Source organism: Cyanistes caeruleus, unplaced genomic scaffold (assembly GCF_971803275.1).
Source record: "Cyanistes caeruleus unplaced genomic scaffold, bCyaCae1.hap1.1 HAP1_SCAFFOLD_119, whole genome shotgun sequence".
Classification (NCBI taxonomy): domain Eukaryota; kingdom Metazoa; phylum Chordata; class Aves; order Passeriformes; family Paridae; genus Cyanistes; species Cyanistes caeruleus.
Genome location: NW_028255918.1, coordinates 342,238 through 357,462, shown reverse-complemented (window position 1 = coordinate 357,462; position 15,225 = coordinate 342,238). Strand labels below are relative to the sequence as shown.

Sequence of the window (15,225 nt, the reverse complement as noted above, 5' to 3'; positions counted from 1 at the left end):
GGGTTTGCTCTGTTAGTGGAACTTCGGGTGTTCACCAACTATGTGGCTTTTGCTAAATTAATTTCCCAGTTCTTGAAAGTTCCCCCACCCAGTGCCTTCAAGCTGGTTTTAAGCAAGCCATTGCACCGTTCAACGTTTCTAGCAGCAGGTGCATGGTAGGGGATATGGTACACCCACTCAATGCCATGTTCCCTAGCCCAGCTATTTATAAGGCTGTTCTTGAAATGAGTCCCATTGTCTGACTCAATCTCAGGGGTACCATGCCTCCAAAGGACCTGCTTTTCAAGTCTCAGGATGGTGTTCCGGGCAGTGGCATGAGGCACAGGGTAGGTTTCTAACCATCCAGTGGTGGCTTCTACCATCGTGAGCACGTAGCGCTTGCTTTGGCGGGTTTGGGGCAGTGTGATGTAGTCAATCTGCCAGGCTTCTCCATACCTATATTTGGACCAACGCCCACCATACCATAGCGGCTTCAACCGCTTGGCCTGCTTGATCGTGGCACACGTCTCACAGTCATGGATAACCTGGGAAATACTGTCCGTGGTTAGATCCACCTCTCAGTCTCGTGCCCACTTATAGGTGGCATCTCTCCCCTGATGACCTGAGGCATCATGGGCCCATCGAGCTAGGAACAACTCTTCCTTGTGTTGCCAATCTAAGTCTATCTTTAACACCTCTATCTTTGCAGCCTGATCTACCTGCTCATTGTTTCGGTGCTCTTCATTAGCCCTACTCTTGGGGACATGGGCATCTACATGACGGACCCTCACAGACAGTTTCTCTACCCTGGTGGCGATGTCTTTCTACTCATCAGCAGCTCAGATTGGCTTTCCTCTGCGTTGCCACTTGGCCTTTTTCCATCTTTCCAGCCATCCCCACAGAGCATTGGCTACCATCCATGAATCCGTGTAGAGGTAGAGCTTTGGCCACTTCTCTCTTTCAGCAATGTTCAGGGCTAGTTGAACAGCTTTGAGTTCAGCAAGTTGGCTTGATCCACCTTCTCTTTCAGTGGCTTCTGCGACCTGTCGTGTGGGGCTCCATACGGCTGCTTTTCACTTCCGGTTCATCCCTACGATGCGACAGGAACCATCAGTGAACAGAGCATAGCGTGCTTCTTCTGCTGGCAGTTGGTTGTACGGTGGAGCTTCTTCAGCCCGTGTCACTTGTTCCTGCTCCTCTTCATCAGTGAGACCAAAGTTTTCACTTTCTGGCTAGTTTGTAATTATCTCTAAAATCTCAGGGCGATTCGGGTTTCCAATACGGGCGCGCTGTGTGATGAGGGTGATCCACTTGCTCCATGTAGCGTCGGTGGCGTGGTGGGTAGCAGGAACCTTTCCTTTAAACATCCAACCCAGCACTGGCAGTCGGGGTGCCAGGAGGAGTTGTGCTTCTGTGCCAATCACTTCTGAGGCGGCTTGAACTCCTTCATAGGCGGCTAAAATTTCCTTCTCTGTGGGAGTGTAGTTGGCTTCGGACCCTCTGTAGCTTCGGCTCCAGAATCCCAGTGGTCGGCCTCGAGTCTCCTCAGGCACTTTCTGCCAAAGGCTCCAGGACAGGCCGTGGCTCCCGGCTGCAGAGTAGAGCACGTTCTTCACATCTGGTTCTGTTCTGACTGGGCCAAGGGCTACTGCATGAGCGATCTCCTGTTTGATCTGAGCAAAGGCTTGTTGTTGTTCAGGGCCCCACTGGAAAGTGTTCTTTTTGCGGGTGACCAGGTAAAGAGGGCTCACAATCTGGCTGTACTCAGGAATGTGCATCCTCCAAAAACCTATGGCACCTAGGAAAGCTTGCGTTTCCTTCTTGCTAGTGGGTGGAGACATTGCTGTGATCTTATTGACGACCTCAGTGGGAATCTGACGCCGTCCATCTTGCCACTTTACCCCCAGGAACTGAATCTCACGAGCTGGTCCCTTAACTTTGCTCTTCTTGATGGCAAAACCGGCTTTCAGGAGAACCTGGATGATTTTCTCTCCTTTCTCAAAGACCTCTTCAGCCGTCTTTCCCCAAACAATGATGTCATCAATGTACTGCAGATGTTCTGGAGCCTCACCCTTTTCCAGGGCAGCCTGGATCAGTCCATGGCAAATGGTGGGGCTGTGCTTCCACCCCTGGGGCAGTCGGTTCCAGGTGTACTGCACTCCCCTCCAGGTGAAGGCAAACTGAGGCCTGCATTCTGCTGCCAGGGGAATGGAGAAAAATGCATTAGCAATATCAATAGTGGCGTACCACTTCGCTGCCTTGGACTCCAGCTCGTACTGGAGCTCCAACATATCCGGCACAGCAGCGCTCAGAGGTGGAGTCACTTCATTCAATGCACGATAGTCCACAGTCAATCTCCATTCTCCTTCAGATTTACGCACAGGCCAGATGGGGCTGTTGAAGGGTGAGTGAGTTTTGCTGACCACCCCTTGGCTCTCCAGTTCTCGGATCATCTTGTGGATGGGGATCACAGCATCTCGATTTGTCCTATACTGCCGGCGGTGCACCGTCGAGGTGGCAATTGGTACTCGCTGTTCTTCCACCTTCAGGAGTCCTACTACAGATGGGTTTTCTGACAGTCCAAGCAAAGTGTTCAATTGCTTGATGCTCTCTGTCTCTATAGCTGCTATCCCAAATGCCCACCTAAGCCCCTTTGGGTCCTTAAAATACCCGCTTCGGAGGTAGTCTATGCCTAAAATGCAGGGGGCCTCTGGGCCAGTCACAATGGGGTGCTTCTTCCACTCATTTCCAGTCAGGCTCACATCAGCTTCCACTAAAGTAAAGTCCTGTGATCCCCCTGTCACACCAGCAATAGAAACAGATTCTGCCCCTACATATCTTGATGGGATTAGGGTACACTGTGCACCAGTGTCAACCAAGGCCTCATATTTTCGTGGTTCTGATGTGCCAGGCCAACGAATCCACACAGTCCAAAAGACACGGTTTTCCCTAGCCTCTACCTGGCTAGAGGCAGGGCCCCTCTAAACTTGGTTATCATCATACTTGTCAGTTTGACTACAGGCTACTGGAGCGGCTTTCTTTTTGGTGGAGTATTCCCCCTGGGAATACAGTCTTGCTGTCTTTCAGTTCATGCACCCGTTTTGCCAGAGCAGCAGTAGATTTACCATCCCATCTTTTCATGTTTTCTCCACAGTCACGTAGGAAAAACCACAGCTCAGCTCGTAGCTTTTTCTCTCTATCTGGGGAACTTCTGCGTTGAGTACCAGGGCTCCTGGTCTGTACTGCTGAGACTGGAAGAAGGTCTTCCCTGAGTTTCTTGAGAGTCTCCTCTATTTTGTCATGGAAGTTTTGCATACGTGTTTCTATAGCTGCAATTGTTGCCTGCATGGGGCCATGCACGGTATCTGCATATGCTCGAAGCTTCTTCGCCATATCCAGCACAGTCTCTTCTCGGTCATCCCGCTTCATTGTTGCTAAAGCAGAAGCGTATTCTTGTGGCCCAAGTCGAACAAGTTTTCGCCACATCACAGATGTGCATGGCACCAAGTCTGGATTTCTAGTACCTAAGTCACCCACAAAGACAATCTCTACTATTGCCATTTCTCTCAAGCGCTGAATCCCTTGTTCTATGGTTTTCCAACGAGTTTGCTGTATATAGAGATCGTCTGCACACAGATATCTTTGTGCCACACTTCTTAGGACCCGTTCCCAGAGACTATAAGGGTCAGCCCCCCTCATCATCTCCTGGTCAATAACCGGATCGTGTGACAGGGATCCCAGATGCCTCGCTTCAGTGCCATCCAGAACTGTAGCCTCTCCTGCAGCATCCCACAGACGGACTAACCAACTAATTATAGATTCATCAGGTCGTCGAGTGTAATCTTTTCTCAGGCCACGAAGGTCCTTCAGGGAGAAAGGTTCACCAGTGCCTTCTGATTTTGTGTCAGTTGCTGGTCTTGAGGGTCCTTCCCCCGCATCACCATTATCATCATCTACTGGCCGATCGGTTTTGGTTTTGAATTTCATGCCTCTCGTGGCAGGAGCAACAGACACTGGCTTAGGCTCACTGTCTGGTTTGGCTGCTGGCTTAGGCTCACTGTCTGGTTTGGCTGCTGGCTTAGGCTCACTGTCTGGTTTAGCCTGAGTCACTGGGGTAGCTGCTGATTTATCTGCCTGCCCTACAGTATCTAGCACCGTGCGATAAGCATACGCTAGGGCCCAGCTTATTGCAATGAGATTTTTCTTTTTAGAATCATCACAGCAATTCTCTTCCAGATATTTCCCTACTTCATCTGGGTTCTGAATTTGTTCACGTGAAAATTCCCAGGCTGGGGGATCAGAAAATTCCTTCAGAGTTCGGCCAATTCTCTCCCACTCTCTACACCACTCAGGATTTCCCACACCTGAGTCTACTTCTGGGGCAGGGGTCTCGTTGGCTCTTCTGGATATCTCAGCCCTCATCCTATAGAAGCCGCAGACTATATAGAGGAAGCTTAACAGCTGAGCCAGCTGTACTACCAGGAAAGTGGTATCCTTAACACTCAGGGGAAACTGGGTATTCTCAAAGAGGGACATAACAGATTCAAAGGAGAAGAAGGAAAGAAAAGGCTGAAACGCCTCATCCCCTGGTCTTCCTCTAACAAACTGGGTGCAATTACCAATAAACTCCCAAAATGTGCCACTAGGACTGGGAGGCAGGGTCGGGCGAAGAAACCATGAGCCAAACATACCTGACAGAAACTTCAGTAGTTCTATAAACTTACTATAAATCAGTATCACCGAGCCCAGAACAATAACCATTCTAATCCGTGCCCCTCTACTGTGAAAGAGGGCAAAGACAGGTATTAAAACCTCAAAAACTTTTAGGGACCAGGTCCACATGAAGGCCTCCACCCCAAGAGACATTATGTATCCAAACAACATGACTACAGACTGCTTTATCCCAATACAGAATAAATACAACCAACAATCAGTACAGGTTTTTCCACTTTCTCTTGCCCCACGTTCGGGCGCCAAAAAACTGTATTTGTCCTAGTTTAGGGCAAATCAGGAAGGAAAACTCCAAATGGGGATCTCCACAGGGAAATGCCCCTCCCCACCAACGGGTCAGGGAAAAGGGAAAAAAAAAAAAAAATTCCGTGGAGAGAAGTGGAAAAAGCTGTTTATTTAACAGAAATTGAGTAATATTAAATAATAAAATTATTAAATAATAAAACCTCTTGCTGTTCGATGGGATGGTAAGTCTAGGAAGAAAAGTCTTTTTTCATGTGGTGCAGCTCGGCTCACTCAGGTTCTTATCAGTCCCTCCAACGCTGGAAAAGTGCCGAGGCCCAGGCCCCGGTGGGCCACAGGCGTGAGCTCCCGGGGTTTGGCTGGGTGTTCAGTCCAGAGCAGGCTTGCACAGATCCAAGAAAATTGAAAAAAAACAAGGGTCCAGGGAACTCCTCTGCCTCAGCTAGCTAAAACTAACTAAAAGTCAGAGAGAAGCTCTGTCCCGCTGTCTGTCCGTGCTGCAGACACCACAGTCCAGGAGCGGGGTGCGTGGGAGTGCTGTTTTCCTTAACACACTGCGCTCTTCTTTCCCCTCTCTTGCTTTCAAAGAGAGTCTTAAAGGTGCAGGACTTAATATGTAACATAAACCAGACGATTGGGGATACCAGTATCATAAAGTCACCCCAGGACAGTAGGCTACACCTGTCTTCAAATGTCATTGAATTAGAGAAAAACTCTCTCCAGGGCAAATGATGCAACACTTTGCCTCACAATCCATCAGCCTTAATTACAGTGAGAGGAAGGTCTTAATTATAATCTGATTAGTGCAAATCAACATTGTGTGAATGGCAAGAATTTGCTTGTCAACAGATGAATATGTCCCACTGAAGAATGAACAAAATCTGCCTTTACTTGGAAGAAAGGAGACATGGAGCAATGCAGTATTTGGGTTTTATCCAGTGGTAAATTGGGCAAGAAGCTGTAACAACTCACCTGTTTTACAGAACACAAGCACTGATACAGCCAATAGTGCACCCACACTGAAGGGATCTTCAGAACATTGCTTTATTTCTTAACAAGAAATGGGCAGCAAAATGCTGGCATTTATCTGAGCTGGAAGCCCTGTTCCTCTCCTGTTTCTCCTTGAGCACACTGTTCTCTGCAGACTTCACTGTGCAGCCCATCAATCCTCTCTTGGCCAACAGCTAAATGGCACAACTACCAAAACACAGGTGCCAGCATCATCACCCCAGCATTACTCCAGCACTGCTCTGCTGGTGCACAGCAGCACAGAATGGCTTGGCTTGGAAGGGACATTTAAAGGCCATCTAGTCCAGTGCCCTGCAGTGAGCAGGGACACCTTTGGATCAGGTTGCTCAGAGCATGAGCTTGAATGTCAGCAGGGATGGATGCCCACCTCTCTGGGCAACCTGTGCCAGGGTTTCAAAACCCACAGTGTAAAAAACATCTTCATTATGTCTAGTCTGAATCTACTGTCTTTTAGATTGAAAACATTCCCCCTCAGTCTTGTCACAACAGGCCCTACTAAAAATTCTGTCCTGTCTTTTCTAAAAGCTCCCTTAAAGTACTGAAAGGTAGCAATCAGGTCTGCGTGGAGCCTTCCCTCTTCCAGGCTGAACACCCCCAGCTATCCCAGCCTGTCTCCAAAGCAGAGGGGCTCCAGCCCTCAGAGCATTCTGTCCCTCCTCTGGACTAGCTCCAACAGGACCATGTCCTTTCTGTGCTGGGCACCCAGAGGTGGATGCAGTACTCCAGGTGGGCTCGCACCAGAGCAGAGGGGTGGTGGAATCACCTCCTTCAAGCTGCTGGGCAGCCTCCTTTGGAGGCACATGGCTGGCTCATGTCCAGCCTCTCTCCTTGCAGCAGCCACAAGTCCTTCTCAGCAGGGCTGCTCTCCATCCCTTCATCCCCCAGCCTGTGAGATCAGCTGGGCTGGGACCCTGTCATAGCCCTGGGACAGAGCTGCTGGGCAGGATGAGCTCCCTGGTGAAGAAGGCAGATCCCACTCCCCACACAATTCCACGCTGGCCATGAGGTCACAGCAGCCTGTGGGGTGACAGCAGGCTGAGGTGACAGCAGGCTCTGAGGTCACAGAGGTCCCAGAGCCCCGTGGTTGCACAGCACCACGAGGACCGAGCAGTCAGTCCTTGACCATGACTGTTGCGGCAGCAGCGGCGGCGGCAGCAGCGGTGCTGACATTGGGACAGCGGTGTCAGGACAGCGGTGGCAGCAAGAGCTGCAGGACTGGCAGAGGGCAAGGCACCATGGCCTTTGCTCTGCGCCTCCTCCTCCTGCTCCTCCTGGCAGTGGCCCTGCCTGACAGGGCTGCCCAGGCTGCTCCGCAGCGAGCACAGGGAGCAGGTGAGCCCGCGGCCTGGCTTCCCTTTCCTGGGACAGCACTTCCTTCTCCTGGGAAGAGTTGGGGATGGTTTTCCACAGGGCTTTAGGGAGGGTTTCCGCTGTGGGAGGGAGAGAGTCCCCAGGGGCCCTGGGCTGGTCCTGCTGCCTCTCCAGGGATGTTGCACAGGGCCTGCAAAGAGGGTGGAGAGTGACCAGAGCCAGCCCAGAGCTCCCCAGGCCCCTCTGCAGCTTTGGCCATGTCCATTGACATCTGGCTCCCACAGCCTTACCCAAACCCCTTGCAGTGCCCAGTTCCCTAAGGCAGAAGGGGATCCCAGTGCACCATGGCCATGGTTCTGATCTGTGCTTCTTTCTAGATTGGGATCATGACTTGAATTATTTGGGATCGGTGGTGAATGAGACTTTGAAAATCTCGGAGAATGCTGGAGGTAAGTTCTGAATTGCCACTTGTACAGACAGAATAATCTGTCAAGGTGGAAAGTGCTCACTTAAGTGCCGTTTGCGTTAAGGTCGTGTGAGGGTTGAAGGATTCTGGAAATTTTTCCCTGCTCCCTTCTGGAGCCTTGAGTAATCCCACAGCATCGCTGTCAGTGGGAGGAAGGAGCATTTAGCTGTCAATCTTCTAACTGTGTGCAATGCCAGTGTCTCCTTCCATGTGCTCTGTGCAGCCACGGAGAGGAGCAGAGAGGGAAGGGGCTGTGCCCAGGGCTTTGCCTTTCGCGGCTCCTTTGCCTGGCCCAGGGAGCCTGAGGATCTCCTACAGATCCACAGGAGCTCTTCTGTCCTGCCTTTCCTTGCAGCCAAGCCACTTGGTGAAGGTGATCTGGCTTCCCAACCCACGTCCAGGACTGAGGCTCGGGGAGATGGCGAGGGTAGGTGAAGGCCTTTCCCCCTGGGAGAGCTGCCAGCTCAGAGCCCAAAGCTCAGCCAGGGCAGCATCGCTGCAGGTGTCAGGACAGAGCCGTGCACGTGTGTGCCCCCGTCCTGTGCTATCCCCTCACCTCTCCCGCGGCTCAGTGCTGCCTGTGCAGATGAGCAGAGGTGACAGAAGCTTCTGTGGCTGTTGAGTTACAGGTGTGCCTGCAGGGAGGACTTTCCCAGCTCCTGGGTTGGTAACTGTACGCAAGCCCGGCTCCCATCGCAGGGGTGAGTGGTGTGTCCCTCCTGACCCCACAGGCTGAGCACTGGTTTTCTGGGCTCCATTCCTGCAAAGGGGAACTATTTTCTCTTAAGGTCCTCCAAGTGGAAAGAACAAAGCTACAGGACACCAGAAACCCCATGTGCCATCCAAAATCACTCCGCAAATGCTGAAGGAAATGCTGCAGGGAGGACAAGGTGGGTCCATGTCCCTCAGCCTTCTCCTGAGACTCAGCAGCCAGGGGCTTTCTTTGCACAGTGGGAAGAGGATCCATGGCAGCTTCGCTGCCCCACTGTTGCTTTCATGGCCTGCAGGGCTGTTTCCCAGCCTGGCCTGGCTGCAGCTTCTCCCCAGCCTCTGCAGGAAGGCATTTGGCATCAGCAGGCAGGGAGCCCAAAGTGCAGCAGGGGTCATGCTCACACTGAGATCCCCTGCAATTTCTCGGTCCCCAGGTAGATCAGAAAGGGCAGCTGTTTTGATAGTGTAGGCCCTGGCCAATGCCAAAAACTTTTCAGGGATTCTTGATCCTTAACCATGCCTTTGACAAGCATTGCCTCCTGAAGTTTCCCCAGTGGGGAATGGTTCCATCTGATCCAGCTGCCCCTTTCTGCAGAAGTGGACAGAGCGGCTGTGCTGAAGGCGGCGTTTCCCGGAGGAAGCAGTGGCCCATGGGCAGCCTCTGCTGCAGGAAGGGAGGCCATGCCAGGCACAGTCACAGGAGGTAATTGCTGTGCCTCTGGGCCTGAGCCCTGCTGAGGCTTGAGCTGCCATCTCTGCTGCTTGGCAGTGCAGGCACAGCCTGGCCAAGACCGGCACAGCCCAGAGGAATTATCCCCAGCAGGCTCAGGGCACTCGGCTACTGAGCAGTCCTGCTGGGGTCCATCCATGGGAGACACGTCCCAAAACCTGGCAGCGACTGCAAAGGGGTGCCCAGGGTGGGGAATGGGCAGAGGGGGAGGCCAAGGCTCCAGTGTGTCCTGAGAGGGCCTGGCTCTGCCCCCTTGGGTTGGGAGAGCTGTCCCAGGGAAAAGAAGGATGGAGACAGAGAGGAAGGCAGGAAGGGAGGGAGAGAGGGCAGGAGTGAGGGAGGGATAGTTGTGCAACTGCCTGCTGCAGTTTTTCCCCATTGCTTTAGCAAGAATTTCAGCTGTAGCTGTGAGAGAGCCCCAATGGGCCTTGGGCTGCTCCAGCCACCTCTTCCAGGGATGTTGCACAGGGCTTGCAAAGAGCTTGGAGAGTGACCAGACACCAACCCAGAGGTCCTCTGGCCCCTGTGCAGCTTTGGCCATTGTCCTCTAACATTTGGCATCCAGGGTCTTACCCGACACCCTTGCAATGCCCAGTTGTCAAAAGTAGAAGGGGATCTCAGCACACCATGGCAGGGTTCTGATCTGGGCTCCCTTCTAGATTGGAATCACAACTTGCATTATCCAGAGGCCCTGCTGGATGACAGCTTGAAACACTTGAGAAATGCTGGAGGTAAGTTCTCAATGGTCCTTTCCTGGCAGAATAAGCAGTTTCAATGTCCTGGCACCACTGCAGGTGTCAGGACAGAGACATACACGTGTGTGCCCTCGCCCATCGCGTTCCCCTCACCTCTCCCGTGACTCAGTGCTGCCTGTGCAGATGAGCAGAGGTGACAGAAGCTTCTGTGGCTGTTGAGTTACAGGTGTGTCTGCAGGCAGGACTTTCCCAGCTCCTGGGTTGGTAACTGTACGCAAGCCCGGCTCCCATCGCAGGGGTGAGTGGTGTGTCCCTCCTGACCCCACAGGCTGAGCACTGCTTTTCTGGGATCCATTCCTGCAAAGGGGAACTGTTTTCTCTTAAGGTCCTCCAAGTGGAAAGAACAAAGCTGCAGGACACCAGAAACCCCATGTGCCATCAAAACCCATGAGGCAAATGCTGAAGGAAATGCTGCAGGGAGGACAAGGTGGGTCCATGTCCCTCAGCCTTCTCCTGAGACTCAGCAGCCAGGACCCCTGCTCTGGCCCTGTCACTCCCCACCAGGGATGTTGCACAGGGCCTGCAAAGAGGGTGGAGAGTGACCAGAGCCAGCCCAGAGCTCCCCAGGCCCCTCTGCAGCTTTGGCCATGTCCATCGACATCTGGTACTCACGATCTAACCCAAACCCCTTGCAGTGCCCACTACCCCAAGGCAGAAGTGGATCCCAGCGCACCATGGACGTGGTTCTGATCTGTACTGGCTTCTAGACTGGGATCAGGACATGGATTATCTGGAAGCCCGGCTAGATGACAGCTGGCAAGACTTGGAGAATGCTCGAGGCAAGTTCTCAATGTGCTTTTCCTGATGGAATAATGTCAAGGTGGCAAGAGCTCACTCATGTGCCATATCCCTTAACATAATCTCAGGGCTGAAGGATTCTGGAAGCCTTGCCCTGCTCCCTTCTGGAGCCCTGAGCGATCCCACAGCATCGCTGTCAGTGGGAGGAAGGAGCATTTAGCTGTCAATCTTCTTCCCATGTGCAATGCCAGTGTCTCCTTCCATGTGCTCTGTGCAGCCACAGAGAGGAGCAGAGAGGGAAGGGGCTGGGCCCAGGGCTGTGCCTTGTGCAGCTCCTTTGCCAGCCCCAGGGAGCCTGAGGATCTCCTACAGAGCCACGGGAGCTCTTCTGTCCTGCCTTTCCTTGCAGCCAAGCCTCTTGGTGAAGGTGATCTGGCTTCCCAACCCACGTCCAGGACTGAGGCCCTGGGAGATGGCGAGGGTAGGTGAAGGCCTTTCCCCCTGGGAGAGCTGCCAGCTCAGAGCCCAAAGCTCAGCCAGGGCAGCATCGCTGCAGGTGTCAGGACAGAGCCGTGCACGTGTGTGCCCTCGCCCTGCACGATCCCCTCACTACTGCTCAGAATTGGCAGCTTTTTGGAGGAGGGAGGGCTCTGGCCCTGGCCCAAAAGCCAAGGCATTTTTTGAACCTTATCCCCATATTTGACAAGCATGAGGTCCTGAAAATACCAGCACCCAAATCAAGAACTTCTCCATCTGGTTCAGCTGTGCCTCTTCCTTTCTCAAGGGATGGACCAAAAGACCATGCAGGTGGAGACGTTTCCCAGAGGAAGCAGTGGCTCATTGGCAGGAAAGAAGGCGATGCCAGGCACAGGCCCAGACACAGGAGGTAATTGCTGTGCTGGGCTCAGCCCTTGGCGGGGCTGTGTGCCAGCAGCTCTTCCCCTAGGGCTGGCCCTTGCATGACCCAGCAGCAGCCAAAGCTGGAGGCACCTCGGCTTCCAGGCCTCTGGAGCTCGTTTCCAGCTCCTGGGAAATGGGACTCATGCACCAACATCTATCCCACTGCAGCTGCTCCCAGAGGTAGCCGTGAGCGCCCAGAGGCCCGAGGCACAGGAGCAGCCCCGAGCGGGAGCCCTGCCACGAGCCCAGGGCCACAGCCAGCCCTGGCTCCCAACTGGGCAGGGGCTGCACTGGCCCCTGACAGGGCCTGGCTCCGTTCCCTTGGGCTGGGGGAGATGTCATGGAGAAGGGAGGGTCAGGGGTGGCAGCGGCTGCTCAGGGATGGGTTTGGCCTGTGTCCCTGGTAGGAGCCACTGCCCAAGCAGCTGTGCTGTCCCCCGGGCTCTGCTCCCGGCCTTCTGGGCTTTGTTGGGTGGCACAGCCTGTGCCAAGGGCCAACAAGGTGCCTGCAGGCCCCAGCTCTGGGGGAAACAGAGAACATCCTGGACATTCCCACCATGCTGCCAGCTCAGCAGCGCAGCACAGCATGGGCTCTCACTGCCCATTGCTCCCACAGATGCAGCCAGCACCACAACACGTGTTCCCAATTCCCAGAAGGACATCGGAAGAGGTTTCTGTCAGGGAACACGCTGTTGGCCAGAAGTAATGGCAGGCCTGATTTTTTTGGTGCATTTCTTCGTTTTATGTGGTGTTGGAATCTGGTATTGCTGGAAGACAAAACGGTGAGTGTTTTGTTCATCTTTCCCTCAAACAGATTCTTTTGAAAGTCTATTGTAGAATAGAAACATACCCAGTGAGGCTGCTGTGGACCTGTAGATAGTCAGTGGTTGTCCAAATAACTCTGCCAAGAGTTCTGCTGCTGCCCAGGCCTTTAATTGGCCTCTTAATTGCTGGGCCTTGTCCTGGGGAGCCCGCTGGGGCTGCAGCCAGTGCTGGCTGCCACTGAGGCTGCCTGGCCAAGAGCAGCCCCAGGAGCAGCGGGCAGAGGCAAAGCAAGGTGGGCAGGAGAAAGAGCAGGGATGAGATTGCCCTTGAAAGGCAGAGGCGCTCTGGGGCCCGCTCCTGGCCAGGGACCCTGCCCAGAGCCATCCCCTGCTCGCCGGGGCCTTGAGGGGCAGCTGTCCAGCTGGGCCAAGCTGTGCCAGCAGCTCCAGCCGTGCTGGGGAGCCTTGGCCGCTCTGGGCCCTGCTGTGCAGGAGGGTCCCTGCGTGCCAGCGGCAGCTGGGGGCCTCAGCCACCTCCTCTCTCCACAGGAGGACCTCTGCACCTCCAGATGTCCTGCCAAACACGTTAGTCTGGGAGACCTGCACCTGTCATCCTCCATCTCCAAGCCAGTGTCCGTTGTCCCTGCCACAGCTCCATTATCAGCTTATTGCTGTGCCGCCACCACCCAGAACAGGACCCTCTGTCCCTGCAGGTGCTGGCCCTGGTGCCTGGCCAGGCCTGAATGTGGGCCCCTCCTGCCAGGGAAGGGCTTGAGCAACACCTTTGGGCTTCTGCTCTGGGCTCTGGCTGGTACCACCAGCACTGGCACAGCTGCTTGGCTGGCCACAGCCTTGGCTGGGCAGGCAGCAGCTGGGCATGGGGTACCACGTCATCTTTGTTTTTCATTTGTAGAAATTAGAAATTTTAGAACTCTTTAGAATTATTATTGGTAGAAAGTAAACCCCAAATATTTCTTCCCAATTTCCATAGTTGTTTAGTATTTTTCAAATTAGTTTTAGAATTCTGAAAAGGCAACCGCGTTTTGTCTCTGCTTTTCATTCTTAGAAATTTGAAACTTTTAGAAATATTTAGAAATATTTTTTGTAGAAAGAAATCTACAAACATTTTTTTGCTTATTTCCATAGTAGTTCAGGGTTTTTCAAGGTAGTTTTAGAATTCAGAAAAACTTGGAACATTTTTACACTTCTAGAATAAAAACTGAAATTGCATTAAATTGGTGATCTTTATTCTAGGAAGAACTAAGACACCCCAAAACACCCAGCCTACTGGAGAGGCTCTTTTCCCGCTGGAGATTTGTACCTAGTCTCAACAACTAACCTAAGACCTTTCCCCAGATATTTTTTGGGACTTCTGACAAGCTCCCCTCTTAGGCTTCAGAGGGAATCTTTGAGCACAGTGAGAATCTCCCGCTGTGCAGGAGGGTCCCTGTGTGCCAGCTGCAGCTGGGACCTCAGCCATCTCCTCTCTCAATAGGTGCCCCTCTGCAGCTTCACAAGAAAGGCCAAACACCTCCCTCAGGGACACCTGCACCACACATTTCACATCTCCATGCCCATGCCCAATGTCCCTGGCACAGCTGCATTACCAGCTTGCTGCTGTGCAGATGCTGCCACCACCCACAGCAAGGCCCTGTGTCCCTGAAGGGACCCGCCCTGCTCTGTGGCCTGGACTGAAGGTGGGTCCCTCCTGCCAGGGCAGGGCCCAGCACAGCTCTTCTGTTCCAATAAAGAGATGGAGGTCTCACCCCAGTGTCCAGCTGGTACCACCAGCAAAGCCCACACAGCACCAGCCCTGGCTGAGCTCCATGTCCAGGAGCAGGCAGGGCTGACCAGAGTGTGGGTGGCAGGAGCCAGGCAGGGGCTGCTGTGACCAGCAGCGGGGCACTGACGGGCTGGGGGAGTCCGTGTTGAGCGTCCCTGGGATGAGGGCACATTTCCTTCAGTGGCATCACCTGGGCCTGGACCTCCTCCAGTGCCATGACCAGGAAAAGAGGAAACCATCAAGAGCATCTCCTGGGACACTGCCTGACCAGCAATGTCAGCAGGTAAAACCAAGGTTTTGTTTAGCAATGACCCTTTGAAGAAGTCAAAGACTGACAGTCAGGGCAGTCCAGTAGTACAGATGGGAGTACTTCCCTCTGGGAAGGGGCTCCTGTGACTTCACAGTCTCCATCCCCCGCCGGGAACCGCAGAACTCTGGCCAGCCCTGCTCCCCCCGTGCCCTTGTCAGACCTGGGGGGGAGGAGGCTGAACCGGAGCCCTGTGACCTCTTCAAAAGCCAGAAACCAAAGAGAAAGAGAAATTCCTGGGATTAAGGTTTAAAGGGTGGTGTTCACAGGTTGATGTCACTCTTCAATGGTTAAGACTACCGTCAGTTCTCAGAAATGGCCAGTTACTGGCCAGGAGGAAAAACTCCCATCAGCCTCCAGCAACCTTAACTTCCATAGCTGTTTCTCTTTTTTTTTAAATGTCAATATATCAAACACCACAGCAGTAACAGCCCCAGTGTTCCACTCTCTCTGACACCACAGCAGTGACAGCCCCAATTTCCTCCTCCCTGTTACACCTGTCGTGGTTTTAAAGCATTAGTTCAAAAATCACTGGAAAACTTACTCATTTCTTGCTGTGAGATGTGGATTATGAGAAGGGCAAAAGATGCTTAAAACTTAAAAGGAATAGAGTAAGTGTCATGGTTTTAAAGCAGTAACTAAAAAAAATTACTAGAAAACTCACTTATTTCTTCCTATGAGATATGGATTAGAACAAGAGCAAAACAGGCTCAAAACGTCAAAGGAATAAATAAAGTTTATTAATAAAACTACAAGAATAAGAACACCAGAAAAAACT

At 52.9% G+C, this 15,225-nt stretch overlaps 2 protein-coding genes across 3 annotated transcripts in view; both read left to right on the top strand.

Moving 5' to 3' along the window:
* LOC147646149 (maestro heat-like repeat-containing protein family member 7) overlaps nucleotides 1-15,225 on the top strand; it is a 165,252-nt gene that overhangs the window by 52,000 nt on the left and 98,027 nt on the right. The window lies entirely within an intron of this gene.
* Nucleotides 7,052-13,592, top strand: LOC111945014 (uncharacterized). 2 transcript variants are annotated; one of them, XM_086873883.1, is made up of 14 exons: nucleotides 7,052-7,314; nucleotides 7,671-7,742; nucleotides 8,115-8,186; nucleotides 8,389-8,460; nucleotides 8,548-8,649; nucleotides 9,066-9,173; nucleotides 9,860-9,931; nucleotides 10,122-10,193; nucleotides 10,281-10,382; nucleotides 10,591-10,734; nucleotides 11,103-11,174; nucleotides 11,478-11,579; nucleotides 12,210-12,375; nucleotides 12,907-13,592. In XM_086873883.1, the coding sequence occupies exons 1-14, from the start codon at nucleotides 7,107-7,109 to the stop codon at nucleotides 13,130-13,132; spliced, it is 1,590 nt and encodes a 529-aa protein (XP_086730009.1). In that variant the 5' UTR covers nucleotides 7,052-7,106; the 3' UTR covers nucleotides 13,133-13,592. The 2 variants fall into 2 exon arrangements, with proteins under 2 accessions (XP_086730009.1, XP_086730010.1); XM_086873884.1 differs by lacking the exons at nucleotides 9,860-9,931; nucleotides 10,122-10,193; nucleotides 10,281-10,382.